The 12941-nt window shown below is 40.4% G+C and overlaps 1 protein-coding gene across 11 annotated transcripts in view; it reads left to right on the forward strand.

The window, feature by feature from the left end:
* LOC129771264 (protein phosphatase 1 regulatory subunit 12A-like) overlaps window positions 1–8615 on the forward strand; it is a 173892-nt gene extending 165277 nt beyond the window's left edge. For all 11 annotated transcript variants that reach the window (XM_055774748.1, XM_055774737.1, XM_055774740.1 and 8 more), the window contains one exon: window positions 6818–8615. Coding sequence is in view for 1 of the 11 variants with exons in the window: in XM_055774740.1 (XP_055630715.1) it covers window positions 6818–6904 (87 nt within the window). In the remaining 10 variants the exon portion in view is untranslated. The remainder of the gene's footprint in view (window positions 1–6817) is intronic.
* The last annotated feature ends 4326 nt before the right edge of the window (window positions 8616–12941 follow it).

Consider the following 12941-nt stretch of genomic DNA (forward strand, 5'->3'; position numbering starts at 1 on the left):
GGTTGTTTGATGATAAGCAACAGCTATACCGCACAGATATCTGGAATATAATTCTTGAGTAGTTAAAACGCATACACATAATAAGAAAAAGTTAAAATCGGATGCGTCATTTCTGAGCGTCTACTGTATTGTAGTGGAAATGTTTTGAAATTTATATAGAAATGGTCAATTAAGATTCAATGCGACGTGTTTTGAGTAATCAAATAACAAAGTAAAAAATTTCATTCAGATTTTACCAATTTAAAACTGCTTTCGTGCCTGCTAACCTGGTAGAGATTGATTTGCTATCCTGAATCACCACATAACCATCAGACGTCAACACTGTTCATACGACATCGTGGATCTTGATATGTCAAATTCCTTATAACAGTTCGGCTGAAAAGTTCATAAGATAACACAGTAAAACTATTTTTTTTGCAAAATTCAATTTTATGATGCAACATAAATGCCTTCGAGGGCGATACAGAGATTATACCGATCTTGCAACTTTTCGATACTATTTTTATAGTATTCTTTCGGGTTTTCCTCAAAATAGGCCTTAGTTTCGGTAATCACTTCATCATCGGTCTTAAATTTCTTGCCAGCGAGCATTCTCTTCAGATCTGCAAACAGAAAATATTCGCTGGGGGCCAGATCTGGAGAATACGGTGGATGCGGAAGCAATTCGAATCCTAATTCATGCAATTTAGCCATCAAAACACGAAATTTGGATTTTTCCATTTTTTTCACAATAACAAAAATTGCTTCACTCTCAAAGCTGTAACTCACGAACCAATCGACCGATTGCTGTCAATTTTGACACGTATCCATTGAAAGATGATGCTTTGTGATAGTCAAGTAGATTTTTGCAAGAACCATCGAACCAAGTCTGGAGGAGACCCACGACCGCAAAATCTGCCGTTCCGATGATTGGTCGTGGAACTCAAGGTACTGTGGAGACTAAGAGAGGTCTCAAGAATTATACAAGTCGATCTCGCTAGAACTGAGTAGTCCCAAAGATTGTATTGTTGGATCACACCATTGAGGAAGTGGCGGATCCTTCGGCTGAAGGAGGCCTGGATGATAGCTCAGAATATTGGAAACTTCTAACGCTTGGAAAATTTAACACAGGAAAACTTTTCAACACTGGTGGATTTATTTCGCGATGCTACACATTGGAAAGTTGGACTTGGAATGAATATAATATTGAAGGAATCGGTTTGTATGCACTTTACACTTCGTTGGTATTCGTTTATGCTGTACTTCGGGTTTTGCTGCTGCTTGTAGTTGTGTTATGCACCACACACTGCATTTAGAATGGGAGGGAGTGATTTGGATGGGAATAAGGATAGGGATGGACACGCTAAAAATCCTAAAAAGGATTCCAACATCTGGTAATGACACCCTAGAACGAGCGAGCTGGAATAAGGACAGAGAAAAAAAAATCTTCCTCTAGGGCATGCGTGGCTAACGCTACCTTTGAAGATCGGCGTGAGAAAACCTCAAGAAGTCACGGCTTGATGTGAATAGATAAACGAAATGACTAGACCGCATCGGAGTGTTCAATTATAATATTGGACGTGGAAGATGAATGAATTCGTAGTACCCTAATAGTAGCAATGATGCAGCTGTCATTCTTCTTCAAGATGATATATAGTCATCAATATTCAAGATTCTTTGAGATGAAGATAATGAATAAAGAAGAATTTTGTTTAAAAGTAGTTTTCTTGGTCAACCCACCAGCCTATTCTCATATCATTTGAAGCACTTCCAGAGAGAGAGAGAGAGAGAGAGAGAAAAGAGAGAGTGAGAGAGAGAAAGGAGAGAGTGAGAGAGAGAAAGGAGAGAGTGAGAGAGAGAGAAAGGAGAGAGTGAGAGAGAGAAAGGAGAGAGAGAGAGAGAGAGAAAGGAGAGAGAGAGAGAGAGAGAGAGAGAGAAAGGAGAGAGAGAGAGAGAGAGAAAGGAGAGAAAGGAGAGAGAGAGAGAGAGAAAGGAGAGAGAGAGAGAGAGAGAGAGAAAGGAGAGAGAGAGAGAGAGAGAGAGAGAGAGAGAGAAAGGAGAGAGAGAGAGAGAGAGAAAGGAGAACGAGAGAAAGGAGAAAGAGAGAGAGAGAAAGGAGAACGAGAGAAAGGAGAAAGAGAGAGAGAGAAAGGAGAACGAGAGAAAGGAGAAAGAGAGAGAGAAAGGAGAACGAGAGAAAGGAGAAAGAGAGAGAGAGAGAGACGCAAAACGGCAGATGGACGCACAGGCTCATACCGACACTAATGGGCTGGGTGAACAGGAAACACGGAGAGGTAAATTTCCACCTAACGCAGTTTTTGTCTGGTCATGGCTGCCTCAGGCAGTTCGGACACGCAAGATCGCCTCTTTGTCCGGAGTGTGGAGGAAACACCGGAACACATCGTATTCGAATGTCCCAGATTCACCACAGTGCGCGAGGGGCTGCCTACCCTTCATGCTGGGAACATCGTGGAGGAAATGTGTCGTGACGAGGGCACCTGGAACGCATTAAACAGTGCAATCGTACATATCATGTCCGAGCTACAGCGGAAGTGGAGGCGCGACCAGCATGCGGATAACGCCTGACCATAAAAGATGAACAACTGAGACGGCTGTAGTGCCGGATAGTACCGGAGAGCCGCCGTGACGGAGTGCGCGTCATGTTGGAGGGCACTACCTAATCGGCGCTCCGCTGGGAAGAGAAATCCTGCGAGGGTGACTGTAACGGGGCGCGCGTCAAGTTGGAGGGCGCTTCCTAATCGGTGCACGTCTCGACAGGTAATCGGATACTGCCGCGAATGACTTAAAAATGCCTGCCTGATCGTGGCCTGGATGGAGGAACAGCGCGAACGTTTCGAAGGAACGAGCATCAAGGATGAAGCCATGATCAAAATGGTGCATACCCCACGAGAGTAGCCGTGACGGAGTGCGCGTCATGTTGGAGGGCACTACCTAATCGGCGCTCCGCTGGGAAGAGAAATCCTGCGAGGGTGACTGTGACGGGACGCGCGTCAAGTTGGAGGGCGCTTCCTAATCGGTACACGTCTCGACAGGTAACCGGATACTGCCGCGGAGAACAGCAAAAATGCCTGCCTGGCAACGCCTGATCGTGGCCTGGATGGAGAAACACTGCGAACGTTTCGAAGGAGCGAGCATCAAGGATGAAGCCATGATCAAAATGGTGCATACCCCACGAGAGTAGCCGTGACGGAGTGCGCGTCATGTTGGAGGGCACTACCTAATCGGCGCTCCGCTGGAAAGAGAAATCTTGCGAGGGTGACTGTGACGGGGCGCGCGTCAAGTTGGAGGGCGCTTCCTAATCGGTGCACGTCTCGACAGGTGAGAAACCCCGCGAGGGTGACTGTGACGGGTTGCGCGTCAAGTTGGAGGGCAATTCCTAATCGGTACACGTCTCGACGGGTAAGTGGATGCCAGCGAAGAGGACGTAAGCGCAGCGAACTGAAAAACGGATAGAGAGGAAAAAATATTGAGAAAAAGGGAAGGACAACGCTAGTCAGCGTTGAAAACTCGAATAGTGCATGAGCACAGCCACCCCATGAAGTAGTCGCCTAGATGTGGTCCCAGGGGGAATAAGGTAACGAGTAGAGGGCTTGGTTTTTGTGGGTGCGATCCCCACTCGACGTCTGGGTTAACCCATTCCCAGATAAGACTGGTAGAGCGTTCCTCACCTCTATAAAAAAAAGGAGAAAGAGAGAGAGAGAGAGAGAGAGAGAGAGAGAGAGAGAGGAAGTCGTCTGAAGGAGCAATAGGGGCATAATATGGTGGGTTCGGTTTTTAAAAGATAATTCTTGACAGATCCATGAACATGTTATCTGCCATTGTCATGTTGTCAAATTATCTTTTGTCTTTTCACCCATCCTTCTGAGTCGTTCGAATCGCATTCCACACATGCAAACGATGATTATCAATTTTTCGGTACAACATTCAACATCTACTGCATGCTGAAGTGTAAGAACTTCTTCCACAATGGCACTAATGTTTCTAGAGGATCTTCGCCGTCTCGAAGTAGCGTCATTGTTGTTAGTATTTTATTGAGATTTTTATTACAAATAAAACACCTTACATGTATTCCGAAGGGCAAGCCTTAGACCAACGTTAGATGTGTGAAAACCATGGAGAACATTGCTTCTACGCAATGCTGAATGTTTGAACGGTCCAGATTTACCCAGGCAACTATGACTGATATCTAGCTCAGTTTCCAGATCCTCGACCATTTGTCGAAACGTTTTGCGTCTCGTAGGCGACTCTCCTTTTAGTTGCTATTGAAAGTGGAGTAAGACATGTTATGTAGAGATCGAGCTTCAACGTTCGAGGCACGATAATCTGCAAGAAAATTCATCTGCTCCAACGTAGACGTGGATATTATCAGAAGAGTTGATTGATTGATTGATTGAAATACCGCTTAAGGTATTTAGAAAATATCTCAGTGGCTCAGTGGATTACCGGATTCTACAAAAAATAGTCCAACAGCGTTAAACTGCACGATCTAAGCGACCAATTCACTGATGCAAAACAAGAGATGAATTGATCACCAAATTCATTGTAAAATATGCCATCGTTGCGTATGCTGTGTGACATGTTGCACCGTTTTGTTGAAACCACGTATCAACGGACTCGTGCTCCCTTGGCCGAGTGGTTAGCGTCATAACTAACATGCCAGGTGTTCGGGTTCGATTCCCGTTCTGGTCGGGGGAATTTTTCGTCAAAGAAATTTCCTTCGACTTGCACTGTGATCACGAGTATTCTAGAGCTTGCCACTCAGAATGCATTCAAGGCGTGTTATTTGGCATAGAAATCACAACTAAGTACTAATAAAAATGACGCAAGTAATACTACGTTGAGACGGCGAAGTTCCACTAGGAACGTTAGTGCCATTGAAGAAGAAGAAGAAGAAGCTCGGGTATTTTGGGCAATGGAAAGTTGGAAATCATTGCAGGATACCGATCACCATTAACAGTAAGACTGCTCCCATCTTCATCTTTAAAGAAGTTCAGGCCAATGATTCCTCCAGACCACAAACCGCACCAAACAGTATATTTTTCGGGATACATCGAAGAGCTTATGTTCTTGCTTGTTGCATTGAATACAATACAGGATCTCCGTAAAGAAACCTGACAAAAAATTACATTATACAGTTATTCACCTGTCGGTGGATTGATTGATTTATTTGACTTTGCCACCTTAACAACACAATCCTCGTGTCTCCAAATGGAACAGTATATTGACAAATGAACTCGCGAGCAAATATCCACTTTACTGAATATCAAACTGAAGATCCAATTCGAATGAGGAGGCTCAATGATTGGCAGTTTAATTTTTTGAACTGAACAAAAACTGGCTTGTACTCAAGTTCTCCGTCATCTGTTACGAGGTTTATTACGAGCTAGGATTTATTCTGTATATTGTACGTTTTTAAGTTCACTACAATATTCATTCTAATGAAGATGCGAATGGGAAGAGTTATAATGTACAGCTTCTCGACACAAGAATTGTGTTAATTTACTTTCTTTGACCGTTATCCCTTTAAGCCGAGATTCCACTGAGGCAAAACCCAACCAGTAAGCCGAACTAATCCATTGGGTGTCATATGCTAGAAGCGTTGGAAAGACGCATCGTGTTGCTCCCAAGAGAATACTGTGTGTAGCATGCGTCAAAGCCGCAAGCTACATGTTGCCTAAAACTTGCTTTAAGTGGAACCCCGGCTTTCGAGTTTTTTTTCGTTGTATTGTCAAGACCACTCCATTGCTGCGAATATCAATGCATCTAAACTGAATTGTGAACGTCCCGCAACTATTATTGAGAGAAAACTGTCCCTACCAAGATTATGTGTGATGCGCTGCTTTAGACAATATTGATGTAGAGCTGGTAGCAGCACGCATAGCTGTATATCTCCTGCTTATGATACACAAAACACGCCGACACTTGTTCAAACTTCACTAAATCGTTCTGGCCTTTCGGACGCGAATACTAATACCGCTGCTGACCTGTCTATGCACAACCAATGGAGTGGCCTTCTTTCTGCTTTGTGTGCATAAAAACAAAAGACTATATGTTCGTTTATTCGCAGCGCTTCTTATGTCGTTTGATTACTTGAGGTAGTATTAGAGTTGGTTCAGATGGCTGACAATTGACAATGACACATTACTTAAATACGAACTATGTTGCAGACGTCTATCTGCATAAATTTTTGGCTCTTTATTATTCAGTCTCGTCTGCGGAAATATACAGTAATTTTTCAACGATTTAATTCAACGGATAACAGGATAGAATCATCTCTCTACGGTTGTGTTTCAACCGAACGGCATACAAACTCTAATACTACCTTTTTATGGTTCAGGAATTTGATTTTTAGCTCTATTTGAACCCTTTATCTATGTGTTATTATTTTCCAATAATTTTTGTACGGTGTGTTTTATTTCTAAGATGAATTTACAATTAACAACAAAAATCCGTTCGCTTCCTCGGTTCGCCGAATCGAAGACGTGCACCTAACAAAGAGGAGCCCAACTAACGCACGAGCAGAACGATTTCGAGAACGGCTTGTACTATATGATTGTGTGTAAATATTGTTCTACTCACTTCCGATAACCCCTTTTTTCTTTCTGTCGAAAAGTGGACGCTTTCTCTCTCCTCCTTTGCTCCCCCCATTTGTTACCTAAAAATGATAATTAATTTTTGTTTTCTCTCTATTTCTACGTCTGTTTTACTTTCGCGTTCTGTGTTCATTGTTATTATTATTTATATCACAATCCACGCCCGCACGTGTGTGTATATACGCGCGCACACTTTTTGGACACCGGCCGCCTCCCTTCTCCAGCAACTGGAAGCCCTCAAGACGGAGAATCAGCGCCTGAAGGACGAGAATGGAGCGCTCATTCGTGTAATTAGTAAGCTAAGTAGATAGAGCTAAGGCAGTCGCCCGAAAACGGAAGGGCGAAACGAGGAAACTAGAAACTAAATTTTACAACTTCACACTCAAAAGCGGAAAACGGAAAGCGAACAAGTAAAATCAACCAGAATGACTATAAAAATGATTTTATCAGTAGTTAACAATAAAGACGAGCATGAAGAGAAGGGGGGAAAATACGAAGAACATCTATACAAAATTTGTCGTACTGACACAGACATCAAGCGGATACTCTGGATACAAAACACACTCTATTGTAAAATATAAAAACAAAAGAAAGTTAATGCAAGAGAAAAATTGTCCTATCGTCTGCAACACAAGTTAAACTATTTATAAGCAAATTTAGAAGAACGGAAGCTGTTCCAGCTGAAAACATGATTTCATTCGTTTTTTTCTTTCACGTTGATATTTCCCGAAGAGAGTCTTCTTTTCTTCCTATTCGAGGCATTTTCTGTTTTTTGTTAGATTTGCGAATGTGCTTTCGTTGCCCTTGATTTAAGGAAAGCTCATTTTTCTGGAAAAAAATAAAAAAAACCCTAAAGGCCCAACCATTCGGTTTTGGTTCAATGAAGGGGCATCCCTTGCAAAAACTTTTAATCGAAAAACTAGTATGAATGTATTAGGAGTAAGAAGAAAAAAAACATGAACTTACGAAAGGTATATTTATAGATTTATAACAATCATGTAACATATTTATATTTATACAGTGTTTAAAAAAGAGGTAACAGAGGGTTAACCATAATCATCATCATCCTGTTGGTCACTCCGAGAGAGAGCATTTTCCTCTTAAATGAGTATGAACCAGTTATCAAAGAAATCAACTAAAACAAAACCACGGATTTGATCTCCATTGGCTCGTATTTAGCAACTAAACAAACTTGTAGTGTAGAATGATGTTCTGCGAGACGTGTCCTAACGTTTCATCACCCCCCCAAAACTATGGTCACTGCTTTCCCCTCCTAATTGTTTTTGCATGGTTCTCTTGCAATTTTATTATTACCTGTTAGAGAGGTGTTAGTGTTTAGGTTATGTGCAGCGCATAAATAATATGGTGACAAACCGGTGGCATTTGATTTTTCTCAGCATAGTTGGCCCTACACAGCTACTGACCTGTTGTTAATCGAAAAGAGGGGGGTGTTTTTCGCTCTACTGTTAGAATAATCTCCAATCTCACATTACACACAGTGCTACTAGAGATCGCGATAGTGACACATACTGATCCCTTTCTTTGATACCGTTGTTGTTTTTTTTTCTTTGTTTATTTCCGCTCTGTGTAATAGGGATAGTTTTGTTGATATATGTATCCAATAAGAGCTTGTCTCTCATCATGTGTGTAGCTCACGACAGCAAAACCTGTTCAGGCGACAAACGGAACACTATTTGTATGTTATTATTGTATCATCTAAATTTAGTTGATAGTAAGTTTTCACTTTAGTCGTTCAATGTGTACTGTAGAACAAACACACACACGCAAGCATACTGAAAGTACTTCTCCTCTTGATTATTATTACTATTAACATAGTTATTATTACGATTATTATCATTACGTTGTACTTGTCATCAATATAAGTAAAAACACACAAACGGCCCACACACCCATTCATTGTAACTTATGTTTATTACAAAAAAAAAACACTATTATTATTTTTTATAATTATTATTTTCAAAAAATGAGAAAAAAGTTAAATACAGGCCAGAAAAACATTAACCTACATGCGTGTTGATTAAGTAAATCCGAAATCCATGTTCACGAAGTGAACAATGTAAACAGCCCGTCCCGGACGCCTCAACTCATAAAAGATCGGCGAAAACGTATAAAAAGTAAAAGAAATGGTTATGAATGGTCGCCGAACACGAGCCGAGAATTCACTGATGATGTTGGAATGTTCTGGGGAAAAACAATCCGTGGCTTTTACACCACGATAATGCGCGTGCTCACACTTCATTACTAGTTCGTGTATGTTTGCTCATAAACAATACTCATAACATAACATAAAAATCACGATACCAAAGCTTCCATATTCACCAGACATTGCTCCGTGTGACTTTCCTATTTCCAAGAATAAAGAAAATTTTACAGGATCGTCATTTTACAAGCATAGACGGCATATAGAGGGCATCGCTGCGCAAATCCAAGTGCATAATGTCGAATGAGGATTATCTTGAAGGCGATAACATTGATGTATCGTAACTCCAACATACTTTGCGCAGTTAAGATTTTTCAAAGACTAAACGTTTCTGTAACCAAAATATTAGGTTGGGGAAAAAATAATCCATAATTTTTGGACAAATTCAAAACTATTTTTAATATGCTTCGGATTGTCCGATTTGGGTCAAATATGCACTGTTTTGTTGTAAAATGTGTTGCCAATCAGCGGCCTGCCTTACATTTTCGCATTTATAAAAGAAAAAGTGTAAAATGTGCCGAATTTTCTCTTTGTTGAAGACTTTTGTCACCTTTACAACGAGCCTATATTTGAAATTATATGATCTCTATTACGCGAGATATTGATCACTAAAGCCAGCTATCGGGAAAATAATAGAAAACTTTTTCCCCGACCTAATCTATGCACCATATCACAATGCGGTCTTGAAACTATATCATTAGTAGTAACGTTGAAAATAAAACCTTAAACAATGCTTCCAAAAATCATTTCAAAATTTATTTTTGAAAACATATGATGTGCGCCTAAATTGAAAATGCGCGCTCAAATTGTAATACTCGTAACTCTGCGCAGGTTTATTCCCAATTCTGCGCACCCATAAAATGTAAATTTATCTGTCAAAAAGCTTATTTTACTTATTTTTTGGCAAACAAGTTTCACGTGTCATCCAGCCTGAGTAATTTTTACTCACTGACCAACCATCGAGAGCGCTATTTGCAATTTCCGCAAGAAGGCGCTGTTTGTACGGGAATAATACCAAACACCTTACGTCACTCCCAACCCGGAAATAATCATTGAAATCACGGAAATTGAATGATCAGATGAAAAAAAATACAGATAAGTCATTCACGGTTTATCAGTCATTCAGCTAGCGACCGGATGGCAACACGGTTTTCCAAATGGTTTTTCTCAAGGTCGAGTTGTTTAGTTTGATTTTTCAAATTCGTCTTTTTCAAGGCTAGATGCGAATGATCTAAAAAAGCTTAAAACCTCTGTAATTCAAAACAACACCATAATTCAACAAAATAATTCTTTAATCGACAGTTTTAGTGGCCCTGAAAAAGGCCGATGGGTTTGCGTTGTTTTGTAGACGCAGTTGAAGATGGTTGATTCATGATTCATTCTTGTTCTTGCAAGAACAATATACGTAGTGTACACAGTATGCATCGTCACATTCTCCTCGTACTACACACAGTGCGACTCCAAAATTTTAGTTAATTTTTTAATATACCTCGTTCAGTAGAATGTGTTTCCTCAGGAACTTTTCCCAGTAAGTCTTCAAGTCCATATTTTTTTGACGAAAACCATAACTTTTCCATAGCTGTAAATCCCACTCGAAAGTTTTCTTTTGAGTTTTCCCCAAACTAAAACTCGAACTGTTGTGATATACCTTTTTCGTCCGGGCAGCTATCCAAAATCTGCTGTACACCACCCGAGTGCATGTTTGAACCATTAAGCCCTACTTCAGAACTCGCAGATGGATGCTCCAGCCGGCAGTTGAAAGATGAAATAGTTTTTGGAGTACTTTTCCAATATTCCCATCCAAGGATCTGAGGTGTTCTGGATACTGCGCCTGGAAGTAAATATTTAACTTGGTGAAAGATAAGTAGATAGAAAAACAGGTTGGCCACAGTTTCTTCAAGCGCTTCTGGACTAATTTCATGGGAATTCCGCGTTCAAAATCGATTTAAAATATAGATGGTGAGCGTTACTCTATTGAAGGACCGTCAAGTAACATATAATGAGATTTCATGATTATCCATATCTGTTGTCGGTCAAAATTATCATGTGCGGCCTTTGAACCAACGAAGTTGTGATGCGTAGAAACTTAAAAGTTAGGAGGAAAGGAGTTACTGGAACTTGCAACATTCTGGCCGCCCACACATAATCGTAAATATTGAACAGGTCCGTGATGACATTAGAGATGGTTCATGTTCACCTTCCACTATAATTAAAATTCTTCATTCCTTCCCAAACGCTTTTTGCAAGACACCCCATTTGTCATTTAACCCATTAACGACCAAGCTGTAAAAATTATTTTTTTTACGAAAGCCATTGGTATAATTTCGATTATTGATGCTAAAGAAACCCCAATGTTCAGGAATTATGTTTTTCCTATCTTCCATTTTCCGGGAAATGACTGTTCGAAAAATCGAACATTGGTCGAAACCCGCACTTTTTTTGCAAGCACAAACATACTGCGAACTGAAAATCAATTCAATTAGCAAATATACGGTATTCATAAATGCATCAATTTTATATTCCCGGACGAACAAGCACAGGAGGATCTCTAATTATAAACCTAATTTAATCCACCTAAGGTGAGTTGTGACATTTCTTATTTCATGTAATTTCAACTTATTACTATGCTATGCTTAAGTCTATGCTTAAGAAATATTTCTTTCCAATTATCAATTTTCCAAAACCTGCAAAATACCAAAAAGATGCGAAAAAAAACAATGTAATCGAAGGTTGGGTGGTTATTATTCGGTCCGGCGGAAGAATATTTATACCAGCAATTTCATTAAAATCCTTGTTACATGTACTGATCATTTCCTCCAGGCCCTCCACACACGAAACTCTACGGGCCGCCATTACCTAAGGTTAAGGATTTTTAATAATATTTACCGAATTAATTGATATTTGCAAACATTCACAAATGAAAATGCAAACACAAATGAAAAACCTTCCGTCTTCCAAAGTAAATGAACAAAAATGCGCTGCGAAGGTTAGTTGTGTTGGTATTGATTCAGCAGAGAAAAATGTTGGTTATGGCCAACGTTCGATTTTTCGAACACTCAATTTTCCCGGCTGTTATTTTTCTGTACGAGGCTCAAACGAACAATTCTTGCCCCGTATCGCAATGTATGTTCTTTTATCAAAGTAATACAGTAGAAAAATTCACATAATTTTGTATTTTATTGGGTTTTTTAATTGAAAGTAAGAACACCTTCCAAACATACTTGCTTTATATCAAATTTATTGCCCAATAAAGCTATACAAAACTGAATGAACTTGATAGTAAGTGGCAGCTAATAAATTAAGCTATCTTTTTGTGCAAAAACATAACCATATGTTAGCTTTCCGAAGACATGAACAATTATCAAAGTTGCTGTTCGATTTTTCGAACGCTTGGCCTAAAATGGGTTAAGGCAGACGCGAGAATATTACTGAAACGTACAGAATTGGTAATCAGTGAAGAATTTCAAATGTCGACATCCTGGTCAAGAGAACCGGTATGAGTTTATATGTCCATCTTCCATTTTCCGTCATATATTATTCAACCTCAGTCACTTGGGTATCGGCTACGCTCTCATTATTTCTTTGACAACTCTAGCTCCTTTCCGCTTGTCTTCCGCTAGAGTGATGTCGATATGAATCATTCTGACGAATCCACACACAGCTTCCGACGAGATGGTCCTATACACGCACGCGACTTGCATAACCATGAACGGGAACATGCTGCTTAACTTCCTTCGATTTTGATAAGTCTCTAGGGCAGTCAACCAGGCTGGGTCACCGTATCGACGAAGATACTCTTGCAAAAAAGCGCCTCTTGCTGCTGCTGCGGGTCGTTGATCATCACTCCAAGATATACCTCGAGGCAATGGTGTGACCTGTGACGGAGGCTTCTGTCCGCAATTGCTTTACAATTTCATTTTTGTGATTTCAGTTTTGTGATGTGCTGAAGCTTTGCACATTTCATGAATCGTGTCTTTTGCCTCAGTTTCCCTCATTTCTACTTAGTGGAGCGCATCATAGAATACCGTTATTACGATGCCATCCACGGAGCCCACGGTATCCGCACCATTGGGTAGCTCCAGCGTTAGTACGCCGTCATACATCATGTTCCAGAGCGTTAGACCAAG

The sequence above is a fragment of the Toxorhynchites rutilus genome, chromosome 2 (genome assembly GCF_029784135.1).
Source record: "Toxorhynchites rutilus septentrionalis strain SRP chromosome 2, ASM2978413v1, whole genome shotgun sequence".
Classification (NCBI taxonomy): domain Eukaryota; kingdom Metazoa; phylum Arthropoda; class Insecta; order Diptera; family Culicidae; genus Toxorhynchites; species Toxorhynchites rutilus.